The 27,204-nt window shown below is 47.1% G+C and overlaps 1 protein-coding gene across 5 annotated transcripts in view; it reads left to right on the top strand.

Moving 5' to 3' along the window:
• Positions 1 to 27,204, top strand: part of ESYT2 (extended synaptotagmin 2) — an 82,081-nt gene that overhangs the window by 19,939 nt on the left and 34,938 nt on the right. For 4 of the 5 annotated variants that reach the window (XM_040260094.1, XM_040260096.1, XM_040260095.1 and 1 more), the window contains exons 2-6: positions 15,505 to 15,546; positions 16,771 to 16,905; positions 19,204 to 19,280; positions 23,015 to 23,087; positions 23,306 to 23,395. In XM_040260094.1, the coding sequence (XP_040116028.1) occupies positions 15,505 to 15,546; positions 16,771 to 16,905; positions 19,204 to 19,280; positions 23,015 to 23,087; positions 23,306 to 23,395 (417 nt within the window). Of the gene's footprint in view, positions 1 to 11,819; positions 11,980 to 15,504; positions 15,547 to 16,770; positions 16,906 to 19,203; positions 19,281 to 23,014; positions 23,088 to 23,305; positions 23,396 to 27,204 lie in introns of those variants that run through there. The other variant, XM_040260098.1, reaches the window with a different exon arrangement.

The following is a 27,204-nucleotide window of genomic DNA, read 5'->3' as shown; positions in this document are numbered from 1 at the left end:
CCTGCAACCACGTCCTCTGCACCCCGCCCCCCACCCCCACCCCTTGGCCCAGAGAGCACCCTCATGGCACTGGGGCCCGGCTCACTGCTTATGCAGCATCAGTCTCCTGAGGTTCGTGTTAAGCAGCAGGATAGACTTGGAGCATTTTTAGTCTCTATAATTGTGATAAGACCACCTTCCATTTCCACGTTTTTGTGTGGGATCATTTTCTTTCTACCTGAAAAGCTCACGTTAAAACTTCTTTTAATGCAAGTTGGACAGCAACAGGTTTTCTCTACTCACTTGATTTACAGAAAAGTCAAGGGGGTACAGTTCCCATATCCCCCCTGCAGGCAGTTTCTTGAGTTAGCGGCTTGTATTAGCGTGCTACATTGTTGCAATTATTGAAACTGTGATACATTATTAAGTAAAGTCCCTGGTTCACCTTAGGAGGCTCTGTGCTAGTCTTCGCTCCTCCCGATCCCTGGACTTCTTGGCGGCCACTTAGCTTTCTACCTTTTCCAGTACCTCAGGGAGTTGGGGTCATACACTGCGCAGTGTTTTCACACTGGCTTCTGTCTCTTCTTAGCAACATGTGTTTAGGCTTTCTTCTTAGTTTTTCCTGGCAGGATAGTTCATTTCTTTTATTTTTACTGCAGTCAAGTAACATAAAATTATTCAAGGTCATTTAGTACCTTCACAGTGTCGTGCAAGCATCACCTCTGTCTGGTTCCCCGAGTCTTCATCACCCCAAAAGAAGGCCTATACACCTTAGCAATCATGCCACATTTCACCCTCCCTGTGGTTGTGCCATCGCATATATTTCTGTGTTTATAATTTTACCTTTTCTTAATGTTTTCATATAGATGGAATCATACAGTATTGAACTTTTGTATCTTTCACTTCGTGTAACATTTTTAAGATCTTGTCCTACAGCATACGTCTTATTTTATGGCTGAATAATGTTCGATTGTACAGGTATGCCCCACTTTGCTTATCCTTTTATCCTTTGAAGAACTTTTTGGGTTGTTTCTGTCTTCTGGCTATTCTGAGTTGTGTTCTGAACGTTGATGTTCACGTTTTTGTTTGAATACTTGTGTTCTGTTTTTGAGGGTATATACCTGGAAGTAGAGTAGATGGGTTTACCTTTTGGAGAAGCTGCTGAACTGCTGTCCGTAATGGTGGGAATATTTTACAGTCTCACCAGCAATGCAAGAAGGTTCTAATTCCTGCACCTGCCTGCAAACACGTATCATTTCCTGGCTTTGATTGGAAGTCCTCCTAGAGCGTGTGAACTGGAGTCACTGTGGATGAATCTGCACTCTCCAGTGACTGATGCCACCTTCCCACGTGCACTTCCTCCCAGCTGCACAAGGCGAGATTGTCTCGTGGCGTGACGGCCGTGGTGGGACAGTGTGCCCTGGCGGTCAGCAGTCCTGGGACCTGGCTGTGAACATGTGCCGGCTCTGCCACTGCCCCGAGCCATCTTCGTTCCCCTCCTCCGGAGATCGGCACCTCAATTGCTAAAGGCAGGGGGAGCAGACGCTGTAGCCCAGCAGGTTTGAGTTGGCCGAGGGCGGGGACAGGGGAGAGTGCTGTCTGGTCTAGACCCACCTGCGCTCTGGGCTCCGTACAGTGGAGGCTGTAACAGAAGAGGACCTGCCCTGTTGACCCGGCCCTTCCAGTCCCTGTCAGAGTCCAGGCTGTGCTTTATCAGTGAAGGACACCTGCCAGAAGCTCTAGTTTGCTTTTTATAGGCTAGCTTCTTGCCCTCAGTAGCTCAGGAGTTTGGTAGATGCCTGAAAGGAAGCTTAGTTGGCCTCTCCTCCCCACCCCAACACCCCCCCACCCAGGGTCTGGGCCCTCAGAGTGTCGCTCAGCTGACCTGAACTCCAGTCCCCTCTCCCTGGTCTGGTGAGGTTTCTGTCCGCTCATCTGGCTTCTCAGCTGCATTCCTCTGGGTTTCTCAGCCCCTGGTGCCACAGCGGTGGGGGAGAGGTACCACAGAGTGCCGCCTCGCTGCCCTGCGTGCCTTCTGCCCTGCGTGTGCATCCTTCGCGCCGTGAGTGCCCTGTGACCTCAGGCAGGCGTGTACTCTGGTCTCTTCTGGGTTTCTCATGTTCTCAGCAGATGGGCTGCTGCAAGGTGCTCTGATCGTCATATCTGGAAGCCAGTGTTAGTTTTAGGGAAAAAATAGATTTGAACTCTAGTATATTTCCATGTGAAAGTTGGAAGAACAGACACTTTCTGTTGGGAGATAGGTTTAGAAGAAAGAGGGCGGAGGTTGAGTTTTAGATGTGTAATTTATTTCAAAATATTTCTCTGGGTAAATATTTTAAATTTAGGTGGGTTTCATGGTTTTGGGGGTTTGTTGTAATTGTTGTTTTCAGGAAAATACTGCCCAAGGTGTGAGGTAAATTTTAAGCAGTGAGGCTTGACGTAAACAGCTGTAGAAAAATTCCAGTCAGGGCCTCACTTATTTTACCTGTGAAATGCCACCTAGCAGGTCTGGTAAACTCTTGGAAACACCTGTTTGGTTTGACCATTTAGTGGACTTATATCTTTATGAGTGGTGAGTACTGTTTCTTGCATTTTATACTTTGTAGCTTCAGGACAAAAACATCCTGAAAACACTGGGAGTATTATAAATAATGGAGAAAAGAGTTTTGAAAAATGGATTTTAGAACTTTTCACTAGAGCCCCTCCTGTGTACGGAGGGGCTGAGAACCTGCCCCTGGAACAGTTTGGCCCGGCACTGCCTCGGGGACCCCAGGACCCGGCCTGGCGCTGGAGCTGCATCGGAGGCCAGCCTCGGCGTGCCCACCTGTGCTCCGTGGCCTCTGGCTAGCGCCCGCTTTCTGGAACTCAGATTCTTCGCCTGCCGAGTGGGGAGGAAGCACAGTGGTTCACCTGTCAGGTTCCTGCATGGGCTTAGAGAGAAAACAGCAAACGAGCCAGGAGTCGGGCCTTCAGGGAGGGCAGTGGCGAGCAGGGCAGTGCAGATGGGGAGAGGCTGCTTTCAGGTGGGCAGCGGGCATTACCGCGCTGAGGAGGGAGCGAGAGGTGCTGAGGGAAGGAGCAGCTGGCCGTCAGGAAGGACCAGCGTTGGTTGCTGTATATGCACAGTGGATCGTCTGACAACGCAGTTTATTCTCATAGTTTTATGGCCTCAGGAAGTGTTTTGGTTCTGGTGTATAAGCAGGTTTTAACTTTAGGAATCATCTGGAGGCCCCAGTGGTGTGACTCTGCTCTTCCTTCACCAGTGAGTGGACCAGGGGTCCTTTAAGGCCAGACCATCACCAGTGTGTCCTCATTTACTGGCTAATCCGCTGACAGCTCTGAGTCCAGCTACTGGTTTGCCTTGGGACTCTGCAGTCACTTACTTGGTTTTGCTGTTATTTGGGGAAATATTTGATCCGCGTGAGTACACAATACTACGTGATCCACGGTCAATTGGAACTGAGGATTCGGAGCACTGACTGTAAATTATATGTAGATTTTTGGCTGGGCAGAGGGTCAGCTCCTCTAACCCCAAAGCTGTTCAGGAGTCAGCTATATATGGTTTAGTTTTTTGTTATATTCACAAGATTGTATCAGTTCAGTTCAGTCGCTCAGTCGTGTCGGACTCTTCGCAACCCCATGAATCGCAGCACGCCAGGCCTCCCTGTCCATCACTAACTCCCGGAGTTCACTCAGACTCACGTCCATCGAGTCAGTGATGCCATCCAGCCATCTCATCCTCGGTCGTCCCCTTCTCCTTCTGCCCCCAATCCCTCCCAGCATCAGAGTCTTGTCCAATGAGTCAACTCTTCACATGACGTGGCCAAAGTACTGGACTTTCAACTTCAGAGTCATTCCTTCCAAAGAAATCCCAGGGCTGATCTCCTTTAGAATGGACTGGTTGGATCTCCTTGCAGTCCAAGGGACTCTCAAGAGTCTTCTCCAACACCACAGTTCAAATGCATCAATTCTTCAGCGCTCAGCTTTCTTCATAGTCCAACTCTCACATCCATACATGACCACTGGAAAAACCATAGCCTTGACTAGACGGACCTTTGTTGGCAAAGTAATGTCTCTGCTTTTGAATATGCTGTCTAGGTTGGTCATAACTTTCCTTCCAAGGCGTAAGCATCTTTTAATTTCATGGCTGCAGTCACCATCTGCAGTGATTTTGGAGCCCCCAAATAAAGTCTGACATTGTTTCCACTGTTTCCCCATCTATTTCCCATGAAGTGATGGGACCAGATGCCATGATCTTCGTTTTCTGAATGTTGAGCTTTAGGCCAACTTTTTCACTCTCCTCTTTCACTTTCATCAAGAGGCTTTTTAGTTCCTCTTCACTTTCTGCCATAAGGGTGGTGTCATCTGCATATCTGAGGTTATTGATATTTCTCCCAGCAATCTTGATTCCAGCTTGTGCTTCTTCCAGCCCAGCGTTTCTCGTGATGTACTCTGCATAGAAGTTAAATAAGCAGGGCGACAATAGACAGCCTTGACATACTCCTTTTCATTGTGTAACCATCATCACAATCTAATTTTAGAATGTTTTTGTCCATAAGCACCGGCACTCACTCTCCACTCCCTCTGCATTCCTTACGCCAGCCTCAGGCAACAGCTAGTCTCCCTTCTGTCTCAAGGCTTCCCTTTTCTGGATGTCCATGCCTGTGGAATCAGACACTGTGCGGTCCTTGTGGCTTGGACAACCCATGTGATAGATGATAGAGGTCGGTAGATAGGTGATAGAAAATGAGAGAGGTGATGTGATTGATAGATACGATGCTGATGGGTTGATAGATAAACGGAGATAAACAGAGATACCCGTCCATTCCCTCTTGTGGTGATATACTCTAGTTGTATAATATGTAACCACTGGGGAAGTCTGGGTGATGTGCACACAGGGACTTTCTTTTGTAATATTGCTGTTTTGCAATATCTGTAATTGTTTCAAAAGAAAAAAAATTGAGAGTGATCTTGTGATCTAGTTACTGGTTTCTATATAATTATGCATTTATAGTGAAGAAACTAGTGGTTTTTCTAGGAAAAATTGGACAGAGTTTGGGATTTGATCAAGAGATATATAAAAATTTTTGTAGTTTTTCCTTCTGAGATTTCTTATTATTTTTTTTTCCCCCTGAGATTCTTGTATGGAAAACAAAGAATGATAAGGTAAGCTATAGTATTTCTCCCTGGGTTATCACTGTAACACCAAAACTGAAGGGTTTCTTTTTTATTTTTGTTTTTAGGTATTTCTGTATTCCATGATCACAGTTAATTGTAGACAAGCACTGATGGACGTACTGGAACTTTCATCTCAAACATCCAGTAAAGATAAATGATTATATTCATGAAAAAGTCTCAAGGTTTTCAGGTGCTTGATTCTCTATTGTTTCTACATTGCATACAAATAAAGGAATAAAAGGAGAAAACAATAAGATTTCAGGTTCATAAATTTTTCTGACTTCATTCTCATAACTTTTGAGATACTCGTGTCAGTGTGAGAGAATGAAATTAAGCTTTTAGAAATATATATGTCTTTACTGTAAATCAAAAAATTTATTCATGGCTTTTCTGAATTTGCATTTGAAGAAACAAAACCAAAACAAACACCTCTCCCCCAAAAAAAACTCCCACACGTTTTTCCAGCATAATTTCTCAGAGCTCTAAGATTTTGCTACACTTATCCCCCAGGATAATTGTGTAGATATCTACAGAATTGAAATACTGCCGAAAGTCACTCTATGTTAACGTTTAATTACAGAGTTGCTTTTTCTCCTTAGAAGAGTATTTAAAAATTTAATACATATTGCATGGTACTAAGCCTATTTCTTGAAAATGAAACATTTACAGTAAAATTTCAAACATGAGGTGACTTCTGATCCGTGCAGATGTTTGGTGTGCCTGGCCGCTCTGTATAGTCTGTGAATCTGACCCCAGCATCACAGCATCACAGTCTCGTAGGTTCTTTCTTCCCTTCCTCCTTCCCTCCCTTCTTTCCCGTTTCCTTTCCTTTTCATTTTTATAACAGAACAAAGCTGGGTTGATTCCACTTAGTACAAAGAATGTGTCCAGTTAATTCAGTGCAGTAATTACCTCTCTATCTTCTTGTCCGTTCCAGTCAAGATGTAAGCTTGTAAATTTGAATGGTAGCTTTTGATTTGAATTTAAAATAAAAAACAACCATATTGTCTTATGTGTTTAGCAAAGGAGATGAGAAAACGTGTTTCCTGTTGTTGGGCTCATTTTAATTTGTGAGATATATCTCATGCCAAACCTCAACTTTAAACCAAGACTGTCAAGTAATTTCCTTGTGTAAGTTTTTTTTCTTCTTAGCATTTACGGAAAGAATGTGTCCATGACTTTAGAATTTTATTAAAATATGCTTCAAGTCTTTGAAAAATATCACAAACATGCATCTATATGTAAGGCATTAAACCTCTTGGCATTAGTGTTTTGATGAAGGGGGATGTCTGATTGTTCTCCTGGGTGGAAGTTATGATGCATCCCTGTTGGTGTTTTGTGTTTTTTTTTGGTTTTGCTTGTTTTCTTCTATCCCTGTTTTGGCCCAGCCATTGATTCTGAGTCCTGGCTTAAATCCCCTTAATCATTCTATGCATGCAATGAAATTTAAGTCCCCTTCAAAATTAAATGGATAGATAAATAGTGTGTCTAACACAGCAGATGTATGAGATTATAGGGGCCTCCCAGTGACACTCTCTTTAGTGAATCAGAAGTAAGGGTTGGTTTTCACATAACTTGGGCAGCTTTCCTGATTATGGAAATTGTGCTGGGATAGACCTCACTTTGTCTTCCTTTTGGCCATGCCATGTGGCACGTGAGATTTCAGTTCCCTGACCAGGGAGTGAACCCATGGCCCCTGCAGTGGAAGCACAGAGTCCTAACCACTGGACCACTGGGAAATTCCCCAAGCCAAGCTTTTTACTTTTTATTTTACTGTTTCCTGATCTGCAAAAATAGGTAGTGGTAAGTAATCAAAGTACATAAAGCTGATCAAACCAACCAAGAAAACAGTAATTGTGGATGTTGGGAACTGTTAATCGCTATGTTTACTGTGTGACTGTGGGTTGATTGCCTGCTTTTTTGTGCACTAGACATAGATGAACCGAATTATTGTTTTACCCTCCAAAGGAGTATTTTGGCCTGCTGCTACCATTTGACAAGAGGTTCTGAGAGACGTTCTTCCCCCACATTTTTAGCCTTGAATACTTTTTTCTTTATAGAAGTAGCTATTAGAAGAAAGTGTCCCGGTATTTAGAAAAAAATATCATTAAGATTTCTTGACCCTGTTTTTCCAATTTCCATGCACACTGAATCTCTGGAGAAGATGGGAGGCAGCAGATTGGAACTGGGAATTGTGAGGCTTTAAAGACAGAGATGGTTTAATAACCCATGCGAAATGGATAAAGAAGTTTTAATATAAAAAAAATTAGAGGCCACACATGTAGCTGATGCCGATTTGCGTTTGAGTCATTTTCTCCCGTCATGCTCCCCAGCCAGTCTTGAGGACGCTCAGAGTTCCCCTCTGCGGCACTGGAAGGAGCTGGCGTGGGCCTGCAGGACGCCGGTGCTGTTTAAACCGTGTTCAGACCCTCTTATTTGGAAGTTCTCGCCAGTGTCAGCGCTTGTTAGTGTCTCTGATGCTTTTTTCCCGTCATAATTACATCGCATAAAGAGGTTTTGAGGGACTTTTCTCCAGGCCTCATACAGACGCTCCCAGTGCCCCCAGTTCATTGCAGCAGGCCAGCCCCACGTGGTGCTCTGAAAGCACTGGCGTGGAGACCTGTAGGTGTCTGCGTGATCCAGGGTCCAGAGAGGGGATGGCTCCTGACCTTCTCTTGGCCTGCTGTCCGTCTTTCCCCGTCATTGACAACATCCCCCAGACCCTGGCTTCTCCAGGCAGTCCTGGCTTGATTGGCCAGTTTACTGTTTGAAGGTTAATGACATTTCATTTCCAAATTGATCGTTTTATCCATTATCTTTTGTATTTTGCTTAAAAATGTTAAATCAGTAATGCCTCCGGTATAGCTTAGATAGGCCATCTTTACTTCGATTTCCCAGACGTTGACTGCCTTCTTTTAGATGTTTAAATAAAGGAGTGAGTTACTTTCCACCGCAGTTTCAGTGCTAATGGTGCTCGTGGGGTTTCATTAGGGTTCCCTGCAGCCGCACTGTGTGGTTGTCTTGGGCTGAACAGAGATGTCTGCACGAGTGCTGACCATCAGCAGCGTCTCCCAGAAGAGAGTCCTGTGTTTAGCTTCAGTTCCAAACATTATCTCATGTTCAGAAATGGGGGAAATAGGATTTAAGTAGAATTTGTCAGCTGTGTGTAAACTGGTTCCATCCTTTATGCTTCAGGGAGGACTTTACAGTCATCGGGGTCTGGGCCTCTTCCCTCTAACTCACTTGTTCCCTCGGGACTTTGAACAGATTATCCCTGGAGAGACTGTGTTTCCTCATCTGTTAGGTGGTGCATGGACTGCTGACAGGTTGTGAGGATTAAAAAAGGCATTGTTTTCGGGGTTCTGGCATACAGTCAGTGTTGTGTCTCGGATTTATTTTTCCTAAGCAAGCAGCTTTGATATTATCAACATCACATTAGAATCAAAACTATGCCTTTGTTCTTTTTGAAGAAAAGATTAAAGAGATTTCTTAGTGTCAACTCTGAAGTAAAGTCAGAATTCCAGTGCTCCAACAGGGGTTGTTTCTAGTTTATAAAGATACTGTGAATAATAAATGTGAAAACATGTTTCATAATTAGACACATAGAGACTTGAGTGGATTTTCTTCTTGTTCTTTGGATTTTTTAAAATGATTTAGAACCAAATGACATGTGTTCATTATTCCTCTATGCTTTGGGGACACATTTTCTATTTTCCCTGTACATCTTTACCTATCTCTTTGAGTTTTTTGCTACTTTAAATTGTTTTGTGGAATATAAGCAAATGTCTGTGAGTATGTATTAGTTAGAAGCAGATTTTTAAGTTAGTAAACAGAATTAAAATGTGGTAACAGGTTTACTTTCTTCAATTTTGAAATATTCTTTTTCTTTGACACTTTGAAACAATCTCTTATAAATTAAAAACCACAGAATTGTTGAATGTCTTGAGACTCTCTACTAAGAGACGGCTTGATTTTTAAATTCTTCTTATATAAACTTCAGTGATGTAAGCCTGTTCTCTTGCCGTGAAAGCTTACTTGTGCAGGTGGTTTCTCTGCCCTCTCCTCTGGTGGTTACAGAATAGAGTTCCTCAAATACTAATCTTATCTAATTTTCCTCCTAAAAACCCCCAGGTTGACCCACTGCCAGTAAAACAAAATCCACACTCCACTGTGTGTGGCGCAGAAGGCACATTGGGCGGGGCCGGACCTGATTTTCCAGCTTCAGCACCTACCGCTCTTCCCTTCTCTTGGTCCAGCCACAGTAAATTACATGCTCCATTATTTTTGCTTAGAATGTTCTCTTTCTTTGCATGACAGACCCCAGCTAGTCCCATCAAAGCCATGTTACATGCTATCTTCCTAAATCTCTCATGGACTCTTAGAGGCAGCATCCGACCCTCCCCAGCCCGTGCTGCCCTTCTCTCCTACGCTGGTGGTCACGCCTGTCCTCGCCAGTGTGAGCCTCCCAAGGGCACGACCACACCCGGCTCTCCATTATGTCCCTGGCCCTGGGCACAGCGCCAGACCCGACGGACTGAAAAGCTGCTTCTTCAACCTGGTTTCTAAAAGAACTGTCTGTACATTTGCGGTAGATTAAGGAATAGCATCCGGTCTCACCACTTCATGGGAAATAGATGGGGAAACAGTGGAAACAGTGTCAGACTTTATTTTGGGGGTCTCCAACATCACTGCAGATGGTGACTGCAGCCATGAAATTAAAAGACGCTTACTCCTTGGAAGGAAAGTTATGACCAACCTAGATAGCATATTCAAAAGCAGAGACATTACTTTGCCGACTAAGGTCCGCCTAGTCAAGGCTGTGGTTTTTCCGGTAGTCATGTATGGATGTGAGAGTTGGACTGTGAGGAAGGCTGAGCGCCAAAGAATTGATGCTTTTGAGCTGTGGTGTTGGAGAAGACTCTTGAGAGTCCCTTGGACTGCAAGGAGATCCAACCAGTCCATTCTGAAGGAGATCAGCCCTGGGATTTCTTTGGAAGGAATGATGCTAAAGCTGAAGCTCCAGTACTTTGGCCGCCTCATGCGAAGAGTTGACTCATTGGAAAAGACTCTGATGCTGGGAGGCATTGGGGGCAGGAGGAGAAGGGGACGACCGAGGATGAGATGGCTGGATGGCATCACGGACTCCATGGACGTGAGTCTGAGTGAACTCTGGGAGTTGGTGATGGACAGGGAGGCCTGGCGTGCTGCGATTCATGGGGTCGCAAAGAGTCGGACACGACTGAGCGACTGAACTGACTAAGGAATATCACAGTGATGAAAATGCAGTAACAGAATCAGAATTTACACCAGGTGAACTGTACCCTTCCTGGTGCATGGTGGCGAGTAGAGAAGTTCTCTTATTAGGTGTAGGTGACTCGGGGGACTGGTGTGTTTTGCCTGAGCTGTGTGACAGGACACACAGCACTTGGTGGTTTGTCAGCAGGAATGGCTTGAGGAATATCAGTGAACTGGAATAAATCACGTTATGTTAGAGAAGGCGGATATTATATTTTTGAATAGTTTTGCAGGAGTAATTATTGTATTTGATCATTAAGGTCTTTGTTTCAATGTAGTTATACTTTAGCTTTAAAACTTGAGGATTCAGAAAAAATTTTTTTTTCAAATCATATTTAGAGTAGGTTACTTGTATTATAAGAAAGTCTTGTTTCCAAGTATTCTTGCTGATACAATCAATATGTTCAAAATCAATTTATGAAAACTCTTGTTACACAGTTTGAGTTACTTATTATATAAAATACTACTTTCTGTGTTAGAAAATTCTTGGTTTTAATCTTAAGTTAGACTAGTAACTGGAAAAGTAGTTTATGTATAGAAATAGAGGAAAATGTAAAAGCCTCATTCCGCAATAAAGGAAAATGTAAAAGCCTCATTCCACTTCTTGTTACACTAGTTTGATATGTTATTTTTGCAGAGTTTTTCTGTACACTTATAAGCATGTGTAACATATATAAAAGTATATGTTTATATGTACACAGAGAAACATACCAGTGTTTTTAAGAATATGTGACCTCTATTTAGTACATTTTCATTAATTGGAAAGTTTGGCAATACTTTATTACCAAACATAGTAATTTCTTGAACTGCTTTCATTGAGAGAAGTTCATTGACTGATATTTGCACAGGTGAATTTGGTTCACTGTACTGACTTGCTCCTTGGAAGAGAAACTGTGACAAACCTAGACAGCATATTAAAAAGCAGAGATATTACTCTACTGACAAGGGTCCGTGTAGTCAGAGTTATGCTTTTTCCAGTAGTCATGTATGGATGTGAGAGTTGGACTATAAAGAAAGCTGAGTGCTGAAGAATTGATGCTTTTGAGCTGTGGTGTTGGAGAAGACTCTTGAGAGTCCCTTGGACTGCAAGGAGATCCAGCCAGTCCTGAGTGTTCATTGGAAGGACTAGTGCTGAAGCTGAAATCAGTCCTGGGTGTTCATTGGAAGGACTGATGCTGAAGCTGAAAAACTCCAGTACTTTGGCCACCTCATGCAAAGAGCTGCTGAATGGAAAAGACCCTGATGCTGGGAAAGATTGAAGGCAGAAGAAGGGGACAACAGAGGATGAGATGGTTGGATGGCATCACCAACTCGATAGACATGAGTTTGAGCAGGCTCTGGGAGTTGGTGATGGACAGGGAGGCCTGGCGTGCTGCAGTCCATGGGATCGCAAAGAGTCGGACACGACTGAGTGACTGAACTGAACTGACAGGAAGACAGAGGGGCTGACAAGGGCCCAGTTGGTAAATGAAGTCCCTCGTTTGGTCTGTGAAGTTCTCTGACGCTGGGAAAGTAGAAAGGGGGCATGTAAGTGTCTTGAGGATTTGAAGAGTTGGACGGGGAGGCGGGAGCTGAGGACGTGCCCCGCCCCTGCTGGTGGACCACGAGGCCTGTCTGTGCGATGACTGTGGGACGGCTGGCCGTGCCCCAGACGGGAGCAGGACCGGGTGGGCGCGGACCAGGGAGCTCACTTCCACCTGGGGCCCTTCCCCTGCTCTCGTCTCTCCTCTCTTGTCCCCTTCCTTGAGAACCGTGTTTGTAAGTTTTTGTTAATTTTTATTTTAAAACTTTATTATATACACCTCCTCCCTCCACCCCACCCCCCTGAATGAATGGTAGCCAGTTGTAGCTGCTTTTCTCTGTATTTTCACTGAAAACAAATCTTGGGAGGTACTCCACAGAAGTGCTGCAGCAGCTCTGGCAGCCCCCGCCTGGGGCTGCTCTTCGCTCCTGTGGCTGTGCAGCCCTCGCACGTGGGCACGCCTGTCCCCCCGGCATGCCACACATGCATCGTTTTCCTAGGCCAGATTTTGAGAAACGGGATTGCTGGTTCACAGGGTGGATGGATGCACGTGGAATTTTGTCATCACTTCTTCATTGTTGTTTTGTGTTCATGGACACTAGCTCTTTCCTGTGGCAGGTTTGAATGTCAAGTGGAACCAGTCTTAAACTGCTCTGCTCTGGGTCTTGGGTGGAGCACTGGGTCTGGTAGTAGTGTTTCACTGGGAGTCTGGTTTCTGTGCTTTGCCATCAGCTGTTTCAGGCTTTGTACAGCCTTTGGGGTGTAGGTTCTTGCTGCTCAGTCGCTCAGTCGTGTCCGACTCTGCGACCCCGTGGGCTGCAGCACGCCAGGCTTCCCTGTCCTTCACCATCTCCTGGAGCCTGTTTGAACTCATGTCCATGGAGTCAGTGATGCCATCCAGCCGTCGCATCTTTTGCCAGCCTCCTCTCCTCCCGTCTTCAGTCTTTCCCAGTGTCAAGGTCTTTTCCAATGAGTCAGCTCTTTGCAGCAGGTAGCCAGAATATCAGAGCTTCAGCTTCAGCATCAGTCCTTCCAGTGAACACCCAGGACTGATCTCCTTTAGGATGGACTGGTTGGGTCTCCTTGCAGTCCAAGGGACTCTCAAGAGTCTTCTCCAGCACCACAGTTTGAAAGCATCAATTCTTCGGCACTCAGCCTTCTTCACAGTCCAACTCTAGATAATCACCATTAAACACACATTTTCTACTTCTGGCCACCACTCAGGATCTCGTACATTTTAAGGCATGAAATCAGACTTTCAGGTTCTGCTCTCTAAGGGGCTGTGTTCTCTTGAGGGTCCGGCAGGCTCTGTGAATGGTGATCTGCATGCACTTGCCGCTTCCCTTGGTAGCAGAATGGCCGAGAGCACAGGCAGGCAATCTGGGTTTTCATCCCGGTTCTGTGACTAGTAGCGGTCCTGTAAGTTGGCGATAGTAATAGTCCCAGTTTGTAGATTTGTCGTAAGAGTCAACTCAGGGAGTGTGTCTGAGTAACTTAGCGCAGCACCTGCTGCATAGCTAGCAGTTTATACTCAATAAATGGTAGTTCAGTCTGGTGCTCAGTAGCTCAGTCATGTCCGGCTGTTTGTGACCCCGTAGACTGTAGCCCGCAAGGCTTCTCTGTCCATGGGGTTCTCCAGGCAAGAATACTGGACGGGGTTGCCAGGCCCTCCTCCAGGGGATCTTCCCAACCCAGGGATCGAACCCCCACCTCTTGCATCACCTGCACTGGCGGCCAGATTCTTTACCACCAGCACCGCCTGGGAGCCCAGATGGTGGTTCCTCATATCATTCTATACAGAAATGGTTGGATGGCATCACTGGCTCAGTGGACGAGAGTTTGAGCAAACTCCGGGACATGGTGAATGACGGGAAGCCTGGATTTCTGCTGCAGCCTGTGAGGCCACAAAGAGCCGGACACGACTGGGCAACTGAGCAGCAACATGCAAAAATAGCTTATAGTTCAGTCGCGTTGTCCACCTTGCTCTCCGGAGGCCTCCTTCAGGGCAGTTCAGCCGTGTTGTCCACCTTGCTCTCCGGAGGCCTGCCTCAGGGGAGGGTTATGTGTGTGCCTTGGCCCGCCCTCAGTGTCCGCCTTTCCTCACTGGCTGCTCCTCCGAAGCGCTCACCTGAGCGACCTTGCAGAGGCCTTGCCCTCGCCACCCCCCAGCCCCCAGCCCTCATGCCTGACCCCGGCCTCTTGCAGCCTCGTGGGGCTGGCCTGGCTGGCCTGGCGAGCCCTCCGCTCTCCCCAGCCCCGCGCCTCCTGCCTCTGGGGGAAGTGTAGTCCTTCTGCTGCTCCAGTTCCCCTCGGGCAGGAGTGGCTCCTCGGCAGCAACGTGACCTCCATACGGGCAGCATCACCAGCATCCTTTCCTAAATCTCTGCTTCTTAAGCATCATCTTTCTCAACTCTTGAGCCTTTTCCTTAATTCTGGAAGGTTGCCATCTGTTTGGTTTTGTTCCAGGATGGGTTCAAGCTAAAACTTAATTTAGAAAACTTGTTGCCGGCATGCCCGCCCGCCCTTGGGGTTCAGGCAGATGGAAGGCTTCCCATCCTGCGGCGGTGAAGGGGCCGGTCTTAGGCGTGCGGGCGTGAGGAAGGCGGGGCTGTGCAGCCGCAACAGATGTGGAGACAGTGGTCTCCACAGGAAGACCTGGCTGGTCACGGCCCCATGCCCTGGTTTGTGCTCGGGGACCAAGCCTGAGAGGTGGAAGCATCTTCTTGGGCATGTATCCCAGAGCAGCTGCGCTCAGCCAGAGGCTGGGATGGGGCTTGGCTCTTACTGCCTGCAGCGTGTGTTACTGAGACACGTCTGCGTGGCCATGTCAGGCCCTGGCCCCCCCCCCCCCCCCCGCCCCAGTCCCCGGGACAAAACTGCCGTACTCCAGTCTACTCCAGGCTGTCTCAGGGCCCCAGAGCAGTTTTCAGAATGTTTGTGTGGCCAGCGTGTCCTTTCTTGGAGGGGCGTGGAAGCATTTCTCAGACCACTCCCTGCTCAAAACTGCTTTAGCCATTTTTTCTGCAGGGGTTGTTTTAATGACAAAGCACTTTCTCAGCTATTTCTAAGTAGGTTTTTTTTTTTTTTTCCCTACCCCTCCACTTATTTTCTCCAGTATACAGGCCCCATCATGGAGAACTGTAGTTATAACCCTCGTTTGGGAGACTCTGTGGAGAGGGGCCAGTTAAGGAACATTGTGGGCCACATCCTTCGGGCCAAAATGGGAAGAGAAAGGTGGGCTTCTGAGGCTCTGAGCCTGGAGGCCTACGGAGGATGGGGTGCTAAGGGATGAGCTCGAGGTTTTGAGCTCTGTGGGTGCTCCTGAGGCCAGTGGGGAGGTGGGCAGGGGTTTCAGCGTGTCCTCACAACATGAGAGCCTGGGCCACACGCTTCTGTGGAAGGTTTCCCAGCACGGGGTGAAAGAAGCGCAGACACAGAGTAAGACATGCAGTAAGAATACCAACTGGCCTGGGAGACATTTTACTTAAAAGTTTCAGGAGTTGCTAAGTCGTGTGTGTGTTTTCTCTTAGGTTCATTTTCCAGACACTGAGAGAGCAGAATGGCTAAATAAGGTAAGAGAGGAGAGCGCGAAACACCAGATATCAGCGGGGATTTGGGAGTGAGACGCCACCTTTCCATATTTGGGGATTTGGATGTTGACAGTATGTGAGCGCATTTGGACTTAGCGCGTTGGCTTCTGCTCTCAGAGTAACTGAGACGTTACTTTCCTTTTCTAAGCAGTGCAGACTGTGTCTTTGATATAGAAAGCTAATAATACTCTCATAGTTGGACATTTGGCCCTGTATCTCCTCACTTTGATGATAGTCATAAGTGAAAAATTTACAACATTCTTACGAAGAGAGGAATAACTCCCAAGAAATCTAGCCTTTTTAGAAAGGTTATGTTTTTAAATCATTATACTTTGAAGTAGATCTCTCTTATCTCTGTATTTTATATATCCTTAGAATTGTATAGTAAAAACTAATGTAGGTAATGATTACCCGTAATGTAATCACTGGAAGTTAGTCCATCCTTAAAGAGAACAGTGTTTGTTAAGAGCAACACAGTTTTAGGAAGTTTTTAGCGCTGAGTTGAAACTACAGGATTATTTGACTGTTTGTGCATACCAAGTTGCTTCAGTCATATCCAACTCTTTGACCCCATGGACTGTATGTAACCCACCAGGCTCTTCTGTCCATGGGATTCTCCAGGCAAGAGTGTCTGAGTGAGTCGCCATGCCCTACTAAAGGGGGTCTTCCCGACCCGAGGGCTGAGCCCTCGTCTCCTGTGTCTCCTGCACTGCAGGCAGAGTGTTTACTGATGAGCCACTGGGGAGGCCCCTTTCTGACTTGTTAGTGATGATTGAATGTGCTGATGTGTATAAACAAAATACTTAACTAGAATAACTAATTCCTGCAATATACTGGTTAGTTAATCAATAGTTTATTGTTATAATACATTTTTAAATTTTAGATGCTGTTTTTGCCTAACAAGGACACCCCCCACTTTTGCCTTTCAAAAATGCTGGTAAACTGTACGAGCATGATTTTTCATGATGATTTAGGTACTGTACTATTTATTTCAGTGAATGAAAGTTGCTCAGTCATGTCCGAGTCTTTGTGACCCCACAGACTATACAGTCCATGGAATTCTCCAGGCCAGAATACTGGAGTGGGTAGCCTTTCCCTTCTGCAGGGGATCCTCCCAACCCAGGGACTGAACCCAGGTCTCCCGCATTGCAGGCAGATTCTTTACCAGCTGAGCCATGTTTAACCTGAACTCCTTCTCTTTTCCAGACTGTAAAACACATGTGGCCTTTTATTTGCCAATTTATAGAGAAGTTGTTTCGAGAAACCATCGAGCCGGCCGTGCGGGGCGCACACACCCACCTCAGCACCTTCAGCTTCACGAGGGTGAACCTGGGGCAGCAGGTTTGTTTCCTCCCGGGCTCTCTCACCTGCGCGCCCCTGGAGAGAACACTGAGCCACCTCGCACTGTTCTCTAGAGCGAGCTGGTTTCTGGAAGGCTGTCTGTGTGCGCAGGTCCTCCCCAGTCTCCTGTCTCAGGGTCTCTGCTCTGTCGGGACCTCGCCTCCTTCGTCCACTGGGGTGTCTCTGTCAGTCCAGGTCCATCTGCGGGCCCCTCAGCCACACGTTCTCCCATCACAGTTACCTTTGTACTGTCCTGCTGGAGAGGGGGTTTGCTGTGGAAGCTCACTAACGATGGACACAAGCTGGAAGGACCCCCACCCCCACCCCCACGCTTCAGAGCAGCAGCTCGGGGCTCCAGTGCTGGGCTCGCAGCCCCGCGTTAGTGCCACGGTGAAGGGAAAGGTGGACTTTGTTCTTGGACCCAAGTTATGTACAGAGGATGGCCACTAACTCCAGCACTGCTGGAAGCCTTGGGAGCGCCATCACAGCAAGTTTCCTTTTTTATTTTTTAAGTCAGTGCTCACAATAACTGGCACCCGCTGAAGGCAGCATTCTTTGTATTGAGGCTTAATTGACACATAACTGTATATTAATTCCAAGGTAACATTGTTTTTATGCCTAAGAAGAGCTCAGAGTCCCAACAGTACTTTTTTTTATTTTTTGGCTACACTGCGACCCTGCAGGATTCTAACTCGCCAGCCAGGGGTCAGCGGCTGCAGAGCCCCTTGAGCACCTTCCCCGCGCTGCGTCCTGATGCTGGTGCTCCAGCCCAGCAGCGCTTCTGCGGGGCAGAGGACCATGATCCCAGCTGTGCCCCTGCCCCAGGCCCCCTCCCAGCCCACACTCCCAGGTGTTGGTCGCCTTTCCTTCTCAAGGTCCATCTTCTTTGTGCACAGACAGGTGTGTGTGTCCGGCCCAGCTGGGTCGTGCAAGCTGTTTGCCCTCTTGGCTGAGTCTGCAGCACGCTGCCATCTTGGATGTGGTCCCTGTTCAGCTCATGGGGCCAGCGCAGGACTCCTGTGGGACACTGCCTCTCATTTCCACTTTACCTCAGTCCCCTAAAGGGACCACGACAAGTGGGAATGCACAGTTAGAAACCGGAATGCCACGTGAATGTGAAATGGGGGTTGCAAGGTTTTCTGTGAGGGGCAGGTGGTGAATAGGGAGTGTTTTGGCAGCTGCAGACGCTTTCAGAGGCGTGTCCTCCCCCGCCCCGCCCCCTTCTCCTCCTGTAAAATAACAGTCTCCAGGCCGCAGGCTGTGTCTCTCTGTCAGGCACGCTCACGTGCGTGCACATCCGGAATTCTTGCTCCAGCTGAGTTTATCCCAGAAAGAACTACATTTACGTTTGTGCGTGTGCTTCCAGCTTGCTGCTGACGAAGGGTGGGGATGTTGGGAGCGGTGCAGGTCTGGTGAGAGAGCTCAGTGGCACAGGGCGCTTGGACTTCTGCTAGGAATAGGGACCCAGGCGTCTGATGCAGGGACCGGAGGGGGCACGGGAGCCTGAGCGGAGACCCTGTGACCTGGCGTGGTGGCAGCGTGGGCCCGGAGTGTGCTCCTGCGGCCGACTGGGGGGTCAGACTTCAGGACACCTGCACCGTCGGAGTGGGCGTGGGGACCCGGTGGTTCTTCAGCTTGAGTTTTTCGTGTCCAGCTGTCATGTTGAGAACTTTCTTAGACGGGGTCTCAAATCAGCAAGTTGAGAAAAGATTCTGAAATGATGTTGAAATATCATATTTATTATTGTCTGCCTTTTCTTTTTATAGTCATTTGATTCTCACCTTGTTGCCTGTATTATCTGTTGAAAATATAGTTAATATTTTTGATTCACTCAAAAAGTCCCATTTCTATAAAAATTTTAAAAAATAGAAAGTTATGACGTAAAGATGAAATGAGAAGAACTTCTGTTTTAGATGGGGTATTAAGGGTGGACGAGAGGGAGCGGGTTAGGGTCCCCTGGGGGAGACAAGGACTGAGGGCCTGGGGCGGGAGTGAAGCCGGGCCCGGCCCCGGCGCCTGCCAAGCTAGGCAGCGTTCTGTGGCCTGCTGGCCCCGTGCCCTGCTGGCCCCGTGCCCTGTGGGCCGTGCTCAGCCTGCAGGGCCCTCCTGAGTGCCTCACAGATGAGGGTGCTCAGGGCCAGAGGCCCCCGGCGCACTGGGGGGTGAGACGACAGCATCTTGAAGCAGAGTGTTTCTGCCCAGGCCTGGGACCCAGGCTCGTTTTCTCAGCTCTGCTGGGTCACAGGGTTGGTGTTCTTTACCCTTCCTATGTTTTAAAGAAGCCAATGTTTGTTTCAGCCCCTCAGGATCAATGGTGTTAAGGTGTATACTGAAAATGTGGATAAAAGGCAGATTATTTTGGACCTTCAGATTAGGTAAGTTTGTGTGTTTGTCATAGTTAATGATGTGTGATGTCACTTAGCTATGCCCATAAAGTAGAGAATACAATGAGCGCATATCTTACTGCTGTTTGATGGAATTGGACTAGCTTCTTGTTGAGGACCTAAACTTAGCTATTTCTGGTTTTAGTTCCTGATAGCTTAGATAATTGCCATTCATAGAACATGTTAAAATAAAAAAAATTAAAGGCACTACAAGAAAACTACAGGCCCATATCCCTTGTGAACATTGATGCCATAATCTTCAAGAAAATTCTCGGAAACTGAACTCAGCAACATGGTGAAAAGATTATATACCATGACCAAATGAGATTTATTTCCAGAATGTAAAGATGGTTCATCATAAGTGATCGATGTAATACTCCACATTAATAAGAGTGAAGGGGAAAACTGCCTAATCATCTCAGTTGATGCAGAAAAGGCATTTGTTGAAATCCAGCACTTTCATGATAAAAGCATTTAGGGCACAGACAGAAACAATGTCAGCATGATGGGCTTGTTTATTGGGCTTAGAATGCTCGGCCTGTGTCCCCAGCAAGCAGCACGCTCAGTGGTGAAAACCTGAAACCTCTCCTCTGAGCTCAGGAGCTCGGCAAGGACCCTCCTGTCACCACTGTTGTCCAGCACGGCACTGGAAGCTCTTCCAGAGCAACTAGGTATGAAAAAAACAAAGCGCATACGTTGTTGGAGAGGAAGCAGTAGTAAAGTAGAAGGATACAAAATCAGTGCAGAAATTCTATACATTAACAGTAAACAAGTCCAGAAAGGAAGCTAAGAAAATGTCATTTACGGTAGAAACAAGAAGAATAAAATACTTAGAAATTAACTTAACTGAAGCGGTGAAAGACTTGTACAATGAATACTACAAAACATTGATGTGAAAAATTAAAGAAGACGTAAATGCATAGAGATACAGCTCGTGTTTGTGGTTTGGAAGACTTAATATTGTTAAAAGCCAACACTAAAAGTAACGTATAGAATTAGTGCAATCAGATATATGCATATAATCAAATATATGATAAAGGATTGAGATCCAGAATATACAAAGAACTGCTATAACTCAACAACAACAACAACAACAACAACAAAACAATGTGATTCAGAAATGAGCAAGGGACTGGAATGGACGTTTCTCCAAAGCAGACAGACTAGTGCTCACAAGCATGTGAGGGGTGCAGACGCCACTGCTAAAGCCACCGCGAGGCAGCGCCTCACACCCATCAGCAGCAGCTATCAACCCAGAATGGTGAGTGAGAACGTGCAGAGATGGGAAGCCCGGCACACTGATGGTGGGAATACAGAGGGCAGGGTTGTTGTCGAAACAGAGTGGTCGCTCCTTAGAAACAAGAAACAGTCACTTACGACCCAGCACTTCCACTTCTGGGGGCGTACCCCGAGGAACGGAAGACAAGCTCCCAGAGAGGTAGTTGTGTACTTCAGTCCGTGGCAGCTTTCTTCAGGATAGCTAAGACATGGAGGCGACCCAGGTGCTCACTGACTGTTGGACGAGTAAGAAGGTGTGTTGTGTGCGTACAGGGGAGCGTTGTTCAGGCTGTACAGAGAAGCAGATCCCACAGTGGGCAGTGTTCATCCAGCTACGGTGGGATGCACGGACCTTGGGGACATCATGCTAAATGAAGCAGGACAGTCAAGGAGATTGTGTGTGATTCCCCCCGGGGGAGACCTCTCAAGGAGCAGACCCACACAGACAGAGAGCAGGCTGCAGGCTCCTGGGGAGGAGGATGGAAGTCACTGAGTGATGGGCATAGACTTTCGGTTTTGCAGGATGAAGAGAGTTCTGGAAATGATGGTGGTAATGGTTGCATAGCAGCCTGGATGTGCTTAATGCCACCGCCTTGCACTTCAGAATGCGTGAGATGGTAATGCTATGTATATTTTACCACAATAAAAAATAATTGGGAGAAATTGATTAGCCATCTGCCAAGTGCCTTCCCTGGTGGTAAAGGGCTTCTCTGGCTCTTGTCTTTGTCCTTTAAGAACCTGCTTATGGCTTTGTGAGGCCCCTGCCCAGCTGTGTGCCAGCTACTGACTGACACAGCTCAGCAGGGTTGGTTTTGTTTTGATTAAGGGTCATTTTTTTTTATCGTGTCATCTTTGAGTTTCTAAAGTGTATTAATGTAGTAAATGAACAGAGTCCGTACCAATTGCCTTTATTTTAGAAAGAAACAGAGTGTTACGATGATGTAATATGATGGGAAAACTCTGCGTCTTCAACACATTTGGCACCACTGCAAATACTGCTGTCAAGAGGAGAGTAACAGAGGTGGCCCCGTGTTTGTCTTGGGGTCAGCTATACCTGCAAGGCTGTCCACAAGGCTGAGGGTGAGCTCCAAGGGGTGGGAACCCTGTTCTCTTATTCCATCACCGAGGGAGCCCTTCACACACGTCTGTTAAACAAACACTGAAATGAGTCTGTTACCTGATGTCATTTTGAAGACTGCAGTCTGGCTTTTGTGGTTTCAGCAGACATAGCAGCGTATGCAAATTAGGCAGCTCAGATCTTTACATCTCTGAAGCAGTCTGCATTCTACCTTTTCCTATGTTCCAGACAAGAACCATAACTAGAGTACTGCCTGTAGAGTCGGGGAGGGAGTAACTGAGAGATCGTATAACATAAAAAGATCACATCTTAGGGTGTGTGGAGAAAACTTGTCATCCACCATCTGCCTTTACAAGGATGCGGTCACCAGCCACCATGGTCGCTGCCCTTCCACACCCCTGGAAGGAGCTCAGAGCGGAGACCAGGAATGAGGCCCTCTGTGCTCTCGGAAAACTGGCAGAACTGACTTTCACGCGGTTTGGTATTTTCAAGAGAAGATTTTATGAGCCCAGTTTCTTTCATCTTGTCATAGCTAGAAAAACTCTACAGTCATTAACGAAGATGTCTGCTTCTTGTGACTACTAGCAACCTTCTGCCAAAATGTGTCCTTGATTGTGTGCCCCTCCTTCACCAAAAGAATCTATAGGTAGTGACTTTTACAGCAGGAGTGTGACTGTTGGCAGACTTTCATCCCAGATGCCTTCTGTTGATCTTTTGCTCATATGCTTGGACACTGTCTGTTGTGGACACTGTTCCTCCCGATGCTCCAGGGCAGGAGCAAGATGACCCGTTCCCAGAATCAAGGGTGGGCATCAAACCATTCAGGTTCCACAAAAACATCGTGAGCCTGTCACGTTTTTATGAAGAAAGGTGAAGCCTTACATGCAGCATCATACAGCGTTCATGGGTGTTCACATTAATGATTGAAGGGACAGTCGCTGAGTAAAACTGATACCTCAGACAGGTGTAACGTCTCTGAGGGCCTGAGCACTGCTGGTTTCTCATGGTGGGGGAGCACAGGCACATTGTTTGTGATGAAATATGGCCTAAGCTTTGTATATGTTTTAAACAAACAGTTATTTATGAGACAAATGAAAACTATACTCCATCAAGACACTGCTCCGGAAGCTGCCCTTTGAGAAGTGACATTTGTAACAAGACCTCTGGCCAGGCAGCCCGCCTCACCCTCCATGTGGCTGTGCTGACTCTGGGGGCCAGAGCCCAGGTGCTGGGACTCTGGCCCAGCTGGCCTGCAGGTTACAGCTTACCTACAGTCCAGTTTTGGTGGCTTTACTAGCACTGTATTCAGATTATATAGCTTGGGTCTGTGATTATAAAGAGAATGTAATCAAAACTTTTTCTTTGCTAGTTTTGTAGGGAATTGTGAGATCGATCTGGAGATCAAGCGATATTTTTGTAGAGCTGGTGTGCAGAGTATACAGGTAAGGTTTTTTTAAGTTTCATTTTCTTTTCAGATACTCTGTGCTCTATTCAGAAAGAGAAGTGTGAAGTTTTTATTAACTCAGAATTTCTTTGAAGTTAGAGAAACCTGAAGTCATATGCTTAGGAGTCACTGTCAGGATCTTGCAGCCTCCTTTTGAGTCAATAAGGGCCTGTGAAATTATTTCCATTAATGTTTTGTTTTCCCATTTAAATTTAGATTCATGGTACAATGCGGGTGATCCTGGAACCATTGATTGGAGACATGCCCTTAGTAGGAGCTTTGTCTATCTTCTTCCTTAGGAAGCCAGTAAGTCAAGGTTTATTTCATTCTCTTCTTCCCATTCACTGACAAGAATGTGTACATACCAAAGAACAGAGTGAAGAGAAAGAGCTTATCTCACTTTATTCCCTTTGAGGCATGAATCCTGTATGTTTTCATCTCTTTATGCTTTAACATCTCTCGATAGACAACTTTTTCCTCATAAAACTAATACGTTTGGGAATTCCCTGGTGGTCCAGTGGTTGAGACTCAATACTTCCACTGCAGAGGGTGAGGGTTCTGTCCTGTTCAGGGAGCTAGATCCTGCATGCCACACAGCCAAAAAATAAAAATAAAGTTATAATATTAATTTCCAAATGAAATTTTAGTACTCAGAAAAGCAGGATGTGGCTGTGAGAGGTTGAGAATGACTGGTACCCTTATATGGTAAATTACAGCCCCTAAGCACAATCTTCAGAGAAAAGGGACTTTTTCGGTCACTTTCATCTGGAAAATATGAGAGCACAGTTCCCTGCCATCTACCAAGTCCTTCCCCACCCTGATGAAAAACAAAGATTTTGGGATTTTGACTAGATGATTTAGACGTATGGAAATCTTTGAATGTGAAATTTTTGTACATTGTTTTGCTTGTTGATTTGTTTAGATTAGCTTTGATAATGTGCTACTTGCGTTATAAAAAACAAAACTGCAAGTTTCTGAAGTGCTGCCCTCGTGGAGCGCATGGACAGACACGCTGCCCCATTTCAGGCTCAGTGATGGACGCAGGCCTCCCAGCCTCACTTCCCACTCTCAGTTCCTCCTGTTCTTTGATCAAACTGCCGTCTCCCATCGCCGGTCTCCATAGGGGACGATCCCAAGACTCCCACAACCAAGGTCCACAGATGCTCAGGTTCCTTAGTAAATGGCGTAGTGTTTGCTCATAACCTCTGCACAGCCTCTTGCATCCTTTAAATCATCTCCAGATCAGTAGTGACACCTAATACAGTGTAACTTCTATGTAAATAGTTGAAATGTAAATGATATGTAAACAATTGCCTTAGTGCAGCAGATTCAAGTTTTGCTTTTTAGAACTTTCTGGAATATTTTTTCTTTCTGAATACTTTTGATCCATGATTGGTTAAATCTGAGGAGATGGAGCTGGAACCCTTGGACACTGAGGCCCAACTGTTTTTGATTTCTGTAAACCTCAGTTTCCCCATCAGTAACATGGAGAGTACAGTAATACCTCCAGTAAAAGATTAGATGTGCCAACTAAATGTCAGTGTGTAAAAACGCTCAGTACAGTACCTGGCATACAGAAGTCTTCAAGTATTCAACAAATAAAATATTTTCCTATATGTAGGTTTAGCATTCTGGTGGGATCCTGACAACAGAGGTCAAGGTTTGGTAAGCTTGGATGAAGGTTCTGGGAAGAGCCAGGGAGACCCACTGTCTGCCCTTGGACATGTCCTGGAAATTGGTGGCCCCCCCACTCATGTTGACTTGACATTATTGGCGTTGCCTCTGTGGTATACTCTTGAGGGTGTTTCAGAATCCTTAGGTCACATTTAGGTTCATCTCAGGAGTGTGGATTAGACTAGACTGAATCGGGAGGCCTTTTCTAGAACTTCTCCAGGAGGTGGTCTGGGCTCACTCTGAATGTGTTTATCCGAGGGGTCCTCCCCGGTAGCAAAGCACGTGTCTTCTGAGTCTGTGATCCACAGATTGAGTTTCTTCATCTATAAAATGGAATTAATATCTTCCTTTAAGAGTGATTGTGAGAAGAAATTGAATCCATCTAGCTAGGACTCCAGCAATTGACGTTGTTATTGTTTAGTCACTCAGTTATGTCCGACTCTGCGACCCCATGGACTGCAGCACGCCAGGCCTCCCTGTCCATCACCAACTCCCAGAGCTTACTCAGACTCATGGCCATTGAGCCAGTGATGCCATCCAAGCATCTCATCCTCTGCCAGCCCCTTCTCCTCTCGCCTTCATTCCTTCCCAGCATCAGGGTCTTTTCAGATGAGTCAGCTCTTCGCATCAGGGGCTAAAGTATTGGTGTTTCAGCTTCAGCATCAGTCCTTCCAATGAATATTTAGGACTAATTTCCTTTAGGAGTGACTGGTTTGATCTTCTTGCAGTCCAAGGGACTCTCAAGAGTCTTCTCCAACCCCACAGTTCAAAAGTCTCGGCACTCTGCCTTCTTTATGGTCCAGCTCACATCCATTCATGACCATTGGAAAAACCATAGCTTTGACTGGATGGACCGTTGGCAGCAAAGTGATGTCTCTGCTTTTTAGTATGCTGTCTACATTTGTCATAGCTTTTCTTCCAAGGAGCAAGCAGTTGATGTACATTAAGCAAAGCAGGAGGAGGAAGGGGGCCTTAAAAGCAGAATGAGCATGTCCTGCTGTCTCATGGAACCCATGCAGGGGCTGCAGCCGAGCATCAGGAACAGGGTGAGTGGCGCGTGGCCACTGTGGCTGCCGTCCTCTCTCGGGCCTGTTCTGCCTGCTTCATTCTCTCTCCCCGAGACTGTGGCCTCTGGTCCTTCAGGCCGCAGGCCAGAGTCCCAGCTGCCATGGCCCCAAGGAGGAGCGAGCCTCCCCGTCCCCCTCTGTCCTGGCCTGCCCCCTCTTCCAGCTGCACCAGGCACAGGTCCTTGGCCCTGAGACCAGGAGTGGGCAGGACACAGCGTTCGAACGAGGGTCCTGGAGGCTGATCCTGCCACCCTCTGTGGGAAGCAGCAGTGAGGTGATGAGGCAGAAACTGGCAGGGGGGTCCTCAGAGCCCAGTGCGCTGAGGAGGGCCCAGAATGGGGTCCCTGGGGAGTTTGGGGGTATTTATCCTGCAAGATGTTATCTGAATTTCTTGGAGGGGGGTTGATACCCTGCGTTATTTTGGAGCTTCTTGCCACACCGCCAGGGTGCTGTGCTCTCAGCAGCACCACCACCACCCCGCCTCACCCCTCGTGCCCCGGGAGGGCCTGGCGTGCTCTCAAAACCCTGCAGCTGTGTGGTGCAGAGGGAGTTCTGCCCTGGCCTCTGGGCAGCCGGTCTGTCTCTCCTGTCTTTCTGTCTCGGCTCTCTCAGGCTTGCTCTGGCTCGCCTACCCGGGGCGACCGTGCCTCCTCAGCTGTCTGTGCATTCAGGAGTAACTCTCTTCCCAGCTTGCTGCATCCCAAGTGGAAGCTGGAAGTCTCAGGGCTGTTAAAGCATAAGAAAAACATTCGTGACCTTTATCACCAGCCCAGACCAACAAATTCAAAAGCTCTGGAAGGGCAGAGCCACCAGTCTGTCTGTAACAAACTTCCTGTGTAGGAGGCTGGCGTGCAGTCAGCGCTGAAATGAGCAGTGTCTGTGGGTTCGGATTCTGCTGGACCCACAGGCCCTCAGAGGGTGCTCAGGCTGAGGCTGTCCTGCTCCTGTCCCTGCTCAGCCTGCCGGGGCTCCAGGTGCAGGGGGTCTCTGCCCCGCCCCACCCCACCCTCACTGCTACTTCTCAACCTTCAGAAAGAGGTAATTTCCTGTCCTTTGGAAACACTTCCCACCGGCTCTTCAGTTTCCCAGAGGGAGATCCATCCAGACTGCGGGCTGATGGGGAGGGTACTAGTTTTCGTTGCTTTTCCTTGATCTGCCCCTAGGGCTGGGTGAACTTTTCTCTCTCACATACCTGGACACCTGTTCAGTCACACACCCTTAGTCTCGTCCTCAAACAGAGTCACTCACACTCCTCTCCCTCCATAGCCCTCCAGCTTGGCTCTTGTGTCCTCTGGCCTCCCTTGTGCTCAGGGACAGGCCAGCTCCCCCTTCAGAGCCTTGAACAGGCGTGCCTGGAGCCTGCCTTCTTGCATT

Source organism: Oryx dammah, unplaced genomic scaffold (assembly GCF_014754425.2).
Source record: "Oryx dammah isolate SB20612 unplaced genomic scaffold, SCBI_Odam_1.1 HiC_scaffold_18, whole genome shotgun sequence".
Taxonomy (NCBI): domain Eukaryota; kingdom Metazoa; phylum Chordata; class Mammalia; order Artiodactyla; family Bovidae; genus Oryx; species Oryx dammah.
Note: the sequence above shows the minus strand (reverse complement) of the source record. Positions and strands in the feature narration are given on the sequence as shown.